Below are 10,274 nucleotides of genomic sequence, written 5' to 3'. Positions count from 1 at the left end.
TATCCCTCACTCTGCTGATGCAATAAATCTCTTTTTTGTCATTGATCAGAAACACAAGTAGACTCCATTTTGGATGCTATGTGTGTCATTCAAATGACAGAATAAAATAACTTAAAAATATAGAATTTATCAGCTTAAAATCTGAAGTTTTCTGAACTGGGGAGGCACCCAATGTTTCAAGGTACTGAAAACACCCCTGTTCTCTGTTTACATCTGTTTTATTTTATCTGTTATTCTATTTGCCATAATGAGCTAATGGAGCTAAATTATCCTTTTGTTGTTGCAAAAAGATGTGAATAAAATGTACAAGTATTACTGTTGTGAAGCTTTACACACTCTCTAATAAACTACCAAAAATAATGACTGATATGAAATGTGTTGAAGCATATTTCTTTATTTTATTTTTTCTGTAATTAAACTCAAAGTGTACCATATTCTACACTAGTCCCAATTTTGACATTTTTTTCCGGTTACCTTAAACACAACATGATTTTACGTCTCTTGACGTAATGACGCTACCAGTGTTTGGTTTCCGCGCCGCGCCGAGCCGAGCCGACATGGCAACAACAAGCAGCGACAGTAAACCGGAGGAGCAGCCGACAGAAGAGGGGATGGAGGCGGACAGGTCCATGTCGAGGTCCGACAGGTAAAACAGAACCAGGACAGGTGTCAGTGTCACGGCTCGGAGCACCGTGGAGGAGCGCTGCAGAGGAACCGGCTCATGTTAGCTAACTGTTAGCAGGCTAGCTCCCACACAGTCGTACCCACGCATTGTGTTAGCGTGGCTGCAGGGAACAAAAGCGACACAAAAGAGGAGGAAAATTGAAATGGCATTGAAACAACAATAGAGCCACTGTAGCTAAGTCATAAAACGTTTGTCAGAGGGGTTGTTTGCATTGTTAGCTGTCGCAAAGTAAAAGCTAGCTATCCTCCTTCGTGTCCACCAGCGACTTGACAATTCGCTCCGTTCTATTTTGCGAGAAACGCCAGACTCCTGTGAAAATTTTACAATTTCTACACAGTCTCCTTTTGGCAAAAGCTTATACTTAACGTAATGAGATTTGGCAGCGTTTCGGTGCGTCTTGGAAAAATCGGCATAATTATCCAGTCAATTATAAACCGTAATTGGCTTCAGTCTGTTTGTATTAAGCGTGTTGTTCTGATTCAGAAGGGCAGTTAACCACAGACGGGCTGGATAATTAACAGTAGTTTTGACAGCTCGCTGAATGTAATGTCCTGTTTAACACAACAGGAGCTAATGCTGATTTCTGGCTACCATTCCCATATTCTTAACACGTTGCAGTGAGGATGTGCAGGAGGATCAGGTGTCATTGTGGCAGCCCTGCTGAGCTGGCTGTGTGGATCAGGGTGTCCTGTGGCTGGGTGTGCCTACAGCTCTCTGATTGTTACTGTAATGCATTTCCTCACTAGGATTATACTGACGTAGAGGGGGAAAAACAAGTAGGACTCAGCTGGTAGTATGAGTGGGACTACTTTGATGTATGCCCTTAGGGCCTCTGAAAATCAGTCAGGTTAGTATTTGCTAAATTAATGGAAAAAGTAGGCCAAAGAAGCATCAGCTATTGGTGTGTGAAGAGCAGGCAAGCATTACCTAGTTGCAACAAACACTAGATAACCATAAGCTTTAATGTCATACGCTGAAATGCAGAAACAGTACATTATATTAAAAAAAACATTTAGAAAATTTGTTGCCCGACATATAATAATACAATAATAAACTCTATTTATATGGCATAGTTACAAAGCACTTAACTGAAACCAACATAATTAAAAAGACTACATAATATCAATAAATATGTGTGAAAAATAAACAAAGATTGTAAAAAAAAAAGAGTTAGAGAACATAAAAGCAGCTCACAAAGCAAAGACCATAAAACTAATCAGATCATAAAACAGAGAGGAAACGAAAACAGGGCATAAAATACTGCCATTTATCATAGGCCATTTGACAAAAAGGGTTTTAAGCAGAGACACTGAAGATGTCCATCTGATCTCAATCAGCAGACTGTTCCACTGTTTGGATACAGAAATGGCAAAGGCCCAGTCACACTTGATCACGATCCAAGCCCCATTTACCAATCTAAGAGAGTCCTGCGGGACATAAGGGGTCAAAAGGTCTTCAATGTATTACGGAGCAGGACCCTTTAATGGTTTAATAGTGATGAGTAGAAATTTAAAGTCAGTGCAGAAGTTTACAGGTACCTGGTGTAAACTGGCACGTACCAGAGGGATGTGGTCATATTCCAGTTAGAAACCAGGCAGCAGCATCCGCACCAGCTGGAATTAGTGGAGGGAGCTCTGACTGATGCTGGCATAAAGTGCAGTGCAGTAATCAAGGCAAGGAAAAAATAAATGCATCTATAATCCATTGCAGATCGGTGGCAGACCAGAACAATCTAATTTTGGAGATTTGTTTCAGTTGAAAGAAGCACGACTGAACACTGCTCTTTGCTTGCATTAAAAAGAGAGATCGGCTTCAACAACGTCTGAGATTTTTAGTAGATGGCCTAATATTTTTGATCAGGGGACCAGTCAGGCTGTGAGGTATGCTGGTGGAGGTGCTGGGACCAGTGACAACATTTTTAGGCTTATTGTTATTGAATTTCATACAGTTTTGGGACAGCCAGTATTTTACATTGTTAAGGCTGTCGAAAAAGCTGCTGGGTTTGTCAGTTTGAAGGAGCACATACAACAACATGCCATCTGATTAACTGTGGTGGGAGAGGCTATGCTTCTGAAGGATTGAACAACTTGCACAAACAGGCTTGTATTTACATTCCTTTTGTCTAAAGGATTTAACAACCAAAAAGGCAATGAATGGTCTACCTGCTTAACTGTGTGGTCTCCATCTGTCTAATTACATCTAGGTTACCCCTCAGCAAGTTTAGAATTTGAATTATTTCTCTGCTTAATAGTTACTCTGCAGGACTCAAACAGTTGGTACCATTTCAACCAGTTCAGTCATAACATAGCCAGCCAAGTGATGACAGCCTTACTCATGTGAATGGTGGCCCCACTCTGCGCCTGTCACGCTGCGTCCAGGGCAGCGGTGTGATTTCCTGGGGAGGCTTGGCAAGTTCCCCCTTCCTCCCCCTCAACCACACCGACAGCAGAGACCTCACTGTGGAGAGGAGAGTTTAGAGAGAGGCACTGAAGTAAAAGGACTTTCTCTTCTCTCTCTACAGGACAGCAGCATATCTGCAGGTCTCCAAAATCCTTTCTAATGTCTCTTTACTGGCTATTTATAGTGTCACAGCTTTGATGAGCTATTTTTGGTCAGAAAAAGACATCGGCTTTGTAACTTCAGAATTAAACCTGCAGATATGTTGCAATGACTAAAATGCCTGTATTGGAGCAGCAGCAGGGGGTCAACTATGAGCTAAGAAGGCCTCTCTGATGGCAACCAGCATATATGCAACAATAAGGTGAACATGCAGGCAGCCAGTTATAGGAGCTAAATCAGATCCGTCCTGCAGTAAAGTCAGTATTATCGGTATTATTTATGCTGATGATCATTATTCATGTGAGATAAAAAATAACTGATATCCAAATCAGTGTTTTGTTTTTCTGTACAAAATCTACACTAGTGTATCAAATCAAATGCTGCCTGATCACAAGTAAACTATAGGAGCAGTCACAGGTTTTCAAACAAGGTGAGATTAACTGGACTGCTTATGTTGTTGACGCTCAGATACAACAAAGACTACTGAGCTAAACTTTAAACTCTTTCTGTCCTCAACCCCAGTGGGAGTGGAGATGATTCCTTGGACGGCCTCGCAAGTCGTGTCCACCGCTGTCCTTTGACCCCTTCACTGTCGCCACGGAAACGGACCACAAGTCAATCCAAGACGGAGCCTCCACTGCTGAGGACCAATAAAAGGACCATCTACACCGCGGGCAGACCACCTTGGTACAACGTCACTGGGACCACCTTCAAAGAAGCCTTTGTCATCGGTGAGAGAAGTAGTCTCTTGATGTAGGGGGAAAGTGATATTCGGAAGTATCACCACACATGTTTTATGTGTCCTTGAGGTCTTAAAAAACGTGTTGAATGCATTTCCTTCATCATGGAGCATTTTCAAGCTAAATCTTAACAGTATTTAAAATCTTGCTATGTTTACATCTGTGTTTATTAGCTTTTTGTCGTCTTCTTCTCTGGCTTTGTTGGAATACAGCAGCATATGTTGCTGTTTTACTGCCACCTGTTGATCAGTGCAGTAGTACGACATTATTGGTAGGACTACGTATCATCCTACTGTCTTCTGTCAGTTCCAGCTCCTTCTTATTGCTTGTGTTTTCTTATCAGTAATCTAAGACTGACACTCTGTGTATTAGGTTCATATAAAGGTCTGAACAAGACCCAGTCTACCAGAATAGAGACACAACAATTGGATGGATGCATTGCAATGAAATCTGGACATTTATCAGGATTGTAGGACATTTACTTGGTAACATTAGCTATGTCAACATCATCAGGTCAAGTTTAGTTTTTCCAAAACGTTGGGTTATGATCAGATATGTGTGAGACTAATGCCATTCCCATCTGCCTTTGGCTGGCTCTGTGTGTCTTTACACACAAATGTCAGCGGCTACCACGCTACGAAATGTGCTAAGTTTTAAGCCTAAATAATAACTATTTACAGGGTTGTCATTATGAGCATTATAGCATGCTGGCATTAGCATTTAGCACAATGCAGTGCTAGCCTCATAGAGCTGCTACCAAGGCTAAGGCCAGTGTTGAGACCAATTTTTGGTTTCTGCATCCAGGAGTGCTGACCGCTGCTAACTCTGAAAGTGGACAGCAGACAGGCATGTGTCTGTATTTAAGCTTTAAGAGATTGTGTCACTCTGCCAAGCAGACGGTTGCATAACCTCTCATGTCAAACAGAAAAAAAAGCCACACATGATTTCTGTGGATGTTTCTTGCTAAAAGGCTGGCTGTGTCTTTGCTAGTTTTACAGTATAAAGCTGTTAGTTACAGATTTGACTGTAGCACTGTGTCAGTGAATATTCCTGTAGTGTGTGGAGCACAGTGGACGACATAGCACAGGACTTCTGGAGAATTTAGAACTTCCCACTGTGTTGTGGCACTGTTGAAGAAAAGCATGTGCAAATTCAATTGCAACTCTTTTAATGATGAATTAAAGGTGTGCATGAATAGCTGGGAATGTCCATGTACAGTCTCAGCCTACAACAAGCATTTTTTTGAGCACCATTTGTTTTCCTGACACCTGTGCAGTCAGTCGGACCGCAGTGTGTACAGTCCCTCGTAGACTTGGATAAATGATGAAAATGATATCAAGTGGACCGTAGCGAACCTTCACCTACATGGAACAGAAAATGGCCAATTCATACTTTCTGTGTCCACTAAGGTTCACGTAATTTTTGACATCTGTCCACGTTTGTTAGAGATTGTGCAGACCCCTCTGCAGACGTCCAGCTGCAACTGAAAATATGTGTCGATACAGCGACTAAACTCTAGGACAGGGAGTGCACATGCTCACCAGTAGTGTACAGATGCATAGCCATCAACATACTGATGAAATTGAAGGGAGCCCTCTCAGTGGACTAGAAAAGTAGTGTAATACCAACTAATATGTGTTTATCGTATCTGCGATTATTCATGTTCCCGTCCACAAGGGAGTCTCATCTAGACTTTAGTTTCATTGCTTGATAAATGACTAAATATATAATTTGATTATTAAAATCAGCTTCTCATTTTGGCACCACATGTTTTTGTGGAAAATGCTGACATGTTGGGTTTCAGTTGTATTTGCTCAGTCAGCAATCTTAAAGGTTCACGATGGCTTTACTGTGTCCATCTTTACAGCAGGCTGCCATGTTGCTGATCAGCACAGTAAAATATCCGCCTCAGGATGAGTCCCAGCAGCAGTAAAATGAACCGTGACACAGAGAGACTAAGTGTGTGTGTGTGTGTGTGTGTGTTTGACATTAGTGGAGCCAATGTTCCGTGGTTAAACACATCAGATTGGCATGAGTGGGGATACGTGGACGGAGAGGTGGACATTATCTTTAGTCTGCAATCTGTTATTGTCAATGGGCCGCAGTGACCGGTTACAATTTCACACTCGGCTGTGCTGTGGCCCCAGTTTAAAAGACCAGACTGTGTTACTTAAGGGAGCTGGACGGAGCATGGCCCGAGAGGAAAAAGCAACCTGCCTCAAAGGCCAATGTGAGATGGATAGAGGAGAGGACTGAAAGTCTGATGAAGGGAACAGGAAGAGGAGTATCAGGGTTAAATGAGAAGCTTGAGCGGGGAAAGTTATGCTGGGATAGCAATAGATGGACAGATGGATGAATAGAAAAAGGAGGGAGACAGAGCTCGAGGGAGGTGATGACAGAGGAAAATATTGTAAAGCCTCATAGATACCGGAGGTGGCTGCTATCTCCACAGTCTGGTTTTATTGCTAATAGAAAAGGCAGTTTTATCTGTGGTAAAAGGATGTCTCAGTGGCCGGGCTTTGCTGCTGGATGACGCTCTCAAAATTTGTCGTCTGTGCTGTATCTATAGGAACTCAGCAAATAGGCCTTTTTTTCTTTTTATTACACGAATGTACAAGTCAGAACTAGTATTTCTAAACCTCTCCAGAGCTATAATCATATATAGAAATAAGCAGTGTTTTTTCCTTAGTCTCCCAGTCAGCAGTTTTGACCTTGATGGGTCTTATCCGAGCGAAAAACCCCATTCCAACACTTCACAGTGTTGTTTATACCACAGAAGTACCTCCGTAGGCTATTTCTCTTTCTGCACACTCACACACGTGCACACACCCACAAACACACAGCCTTTCGCAGCAAATGCATCCCGCTTTTCACCTCTTTGCCAGCCAGCATGTCGTTCTGGCCCAGTTCCCGGTGTGGTTGTCCTGAAGGATTGCTGTTGTGGTCTTTAACCTGGGAGGTGAGGCAGGGCACCAGACTAGCTTTCCGTGGAAGTGGTGCCAGTATTTTTTTTTATTTTTGTGTGTGAATTCTAACTCCTGCTTAATATTTGGTTCTACTCACAATGTGAGTATTTTAACATTTTGTCCCTCACCACCACCACACTGACTATGATACCTGCATATGATTGCAAAACAGGAATGTGTGCAAGAAGGAATTTTTATCATATCTAGTTGGATGTAAACGTCATTTCCTGCTTTTTGCATCTGTTTGTCTGCAAGGGTATGCATGATGTCAATTTCTTTATCTATTCCGGTCTGTGAGGGTCTATGCAGACCCCTCTACATATGTCCGTGTCCAGACCTCATAGACTTTCTGTGCTATGAGCGTCCTGTTTGCACATACAGCAGCAAAACAAATAATGCTTCAAAAGAATTGCTTGAGAGGACACATTTGTTGTCATCCACTTCTGCTCTAATTCATCATTGAAAGAGTTGTAATCGATGAAGTGGCTGCTGGAGTTTGGACGTGCTTTTCTTTGTAGCTTCTTGTTTACATCAGTGGTGCCCAAACACAGTACAAAGCTCTACATTCTCCAGAATACCCGCCTGCCCATTGTGCTTCACCCACCTCAGGAATATTCACATTGACACGATGCTGCAATCTGTGACAAGCTGCTATATTTTGTAAAAAAACTGCAAAGTCGCAGGCCTTTCAGGAACATTAACAGGAGCCCTGGTGGTTTTCTGTGTTTGATATAAAGGGCAGTGTTTAGCAGACCGACACGTCCCTATTATATTATGAATAGCAGAGCGTCCACTGTCTGCTTTAAAGGTCTACATCGGCTATGCAGAAACTGAATTGTCCTTCATGTTGAAAGGACTATTCAGTTGGATGATCCATCAAAAATAAAGAATCTTCATGATTTTTAATTTATTCATCATTTTGGGCTGTTATCAAGCCACCTCTCACTAATTGAAAAATCAAAAGAACAAATGGTAGCCGAACATTTGAAGAAAGTAATCATTAGTTGCAATTCAAGTCAGGTTTGTTCCTGAAATAAGATAAGAAAAAGATTTTCGCATGCATTTTAAAAAAAAAAATCATTATAGGTGATTAAAATAATGCTATACGACCTGGTCAGCTGAAAAACACAAGAAATTATGCTTCTCTAGAAGATGTACAAAAACATCTTTTCAGACCTACATAGAAAAGAGTGTCATGGGTAAGCGTTGATCAGAGAGGAGCCAACTGGAACACCTGACAAGTTTCATCAGTGCATTGTGTCAACGTGTGCATCAAGCAGACTGTTTGAGTGATTTAACCAGAGGTTTGTCTAAATAATGTTACATGGGCGCTGCGCCCTCATACTCCCGGCTTGCACCCTCTTACCAAAATGCTGATTAAACCCTAGTAACACTTGGGTCATGTTCTTACATGCTGCCGTACAACATGCAATCTTCACAAAAACGATCTTCTCAGCCGTGAAAATTTCCCAGAATCATCACAAGACCATGTATCACATCATCCAAAACGCTACAATGACTCCAGCATATTCAGATTGCAGTAGATACATCGTTAGACGGTGCAAAAAACAACAGAAATTGGTGTTTTCCATGCCGAGGCACCATATTGTTTTGGTGTTCGCTGCTCTCGCGAGATTTCATATCGGTTACATGCAAGGTACACAGACCTACACAGCAAGATTTCTCGAGATTGAATGACCATGTATGACAGGGTCTTACTCCCTCACACTGTGTTAGACTGGCAGTGGTTAGTGTACATGTATGATAAGGTCTTACTCCATGCCATTGTGTTATACTCAGGTTAGTGTACATGATAGGGTCTTGCTCCCTGACACTGTTAACTGGTTAAAGTACATGTCTGTGTATCATGGTGCAGTACGAGCATGTAAGAACATTCCAAGTACTAGTAAATACAAGTTTTGCCAATACTAGTATTTGTCATGTTTTCATTTACAGAATACAGTTGTATTACAGTTCTAACCAAACAACAAATGCTCAACAGTTGATAATGTCTTGATTTCTGAAGTTTCATGAGCTAAAATTTCTCTCTCAGATCGCTTAAATGTCCCATTTAAGCTTCAGTTTTTCAAAGGCTTCGCACCATCCCCCCCTCGGTCGCTTTGCTCCCGCGACGCGGTGTGCTCCCTCATACAGTTTTTTTCTAGAAAAACCCCTGTTTAACTACAATAAGATCTGAAAAACAGATGAAAACAAATGTATATGCACTACATACTAGGATAAAACAAACTGCTGAATAACCACATTCTCCAAGAGGTAGTATAATTCCTTCTTCAGAGCAGTAATGAAAGAAAGACGATTGCAGGCAAAGAGAAAAAAATTAGGCAGTCTGTCCACAATCTACAAATGCTGTGTGTGCATGTGGGAATCCATTAACATGGTGACAGAACTGAAGTAGCTTCCCTGCCCGACTGGCTGCAGTGCTGCAGCAGAAATGACAAGACTGACGGCTGCAGGTATATGGTGGGTAAAAAACAGCACTTTTTTTCCATTTGCGCCAGGCAGGTTTCTGTGTTCTGGCTGTCAGGCGTGATCAGCCTACGTGTCGTGATCTGCGCAGCGTCTGCTTTCTCTTTGTGTCAATACAGAAGGGAAACTAAATGAATAGTCTCCCGGGAAGGTAGAGACCAGGCCAGATATAGTACAGTGTAGTTGCACTGCTGTGACAAATGAAACTGTCCTGGATGAGGGTGTGCTTGAGTCCGGATGCTTAAAGATGATTTTCCTTTTCTGTGCACGCTATAAGTCAATGAAGTTGTGCCAGAATTTCCCACTGCGTCAAATCATGAAAACACAAAGTGGCATTTGTATGCTTGATGAGGGTTGCCCCTTTCTTAATTCCCCTATAAAGGGTAATAAGATGGCACTGATAGAACAGACATATGGTAATGCTAACTCTCTAAATTACAGTGGAAATTAGTCAGCTGACAAAAGATTAATCATGTTTCAACCAAGCTACCAGCCTTCTGCTTGCTTTCAGCTTCTCTGATGTTTAATATCTTTGGGTTATGGACTGTTGATCACCAGGCAAAATGGTTTTAGATTGCGATTTTTCACCATTTATTAAGACCAACTGTGCTGTGGTTTTCTCTGTTATGCTCTTTTAGGTCTGTGCGGAGGAAGTGCCTCTGGGAAAACCACAGTAGCCAATAAGATAATCGAGGCGCTGGATGTTCCCTGGGTGGTTCTACTGTCGATGGACTCTTTCTACAAGGTACAAGATCCATCTGACAGCCCTCACTGTTGAGTGTAATTTAAAATGTACATCAGAGCTTTGATTAATAGCACTTTAGGACTAATGATTAT

At 41.9% G+C, this 10,274-nt stretch overlaps 1 protein-coding gene across 1 annotated transcript in view; it reads left to right on the top strand.

The window, feature by feature from the left end:
* Nucleotides 1–535: 535 nt before the first annotated feature.
* LOC103363074 (uridine-cytidine kinase-like 1) overlaps nucleotides 536–10,274 on the top strand; it is a 35,716-nt gene continuing 25,977 nt past the window's right edge. The window contains exons 1-3 of the mRNA XM_008289674.1: nucleotides 536–646; nucleotides 3,767–3,975; nucleotides 10,076–10,182. Of these exons, the coding sequence (XP_008287896.1) occupies nucleotides 558–646; nucleotides 3,767–3,975; nucleotides 10,076–10,182 (405 nt within the window). The 5' untranslated portion in view covers nucleotides 536–557. The remainder of the gene's footprint in view (nucleotides 647–3,766; nucleotides 3,976–10,075; nucleotides 10,183–10,274) is intronic.

This window comes from Stegastes partitus, unplaced genomic scaffold (genome assembly GCF_000690725.1).
Source record: "Stegastes partitus isolate 25-593 unplaced genomic scaffold, Stegastes_partitus-1.0.2 Scaffold631, whole genome shotgun sequence".
Taxonomy (NCBI): domain Eukaryota; kingdom Metazoa; phylum Chordata; class Actinopteri; family Pomacentridae; genus Stegastes; species Stegastes partitus.
This window is presented reverse-complemented; position numbering and strand designations above follow the sequence as displayed.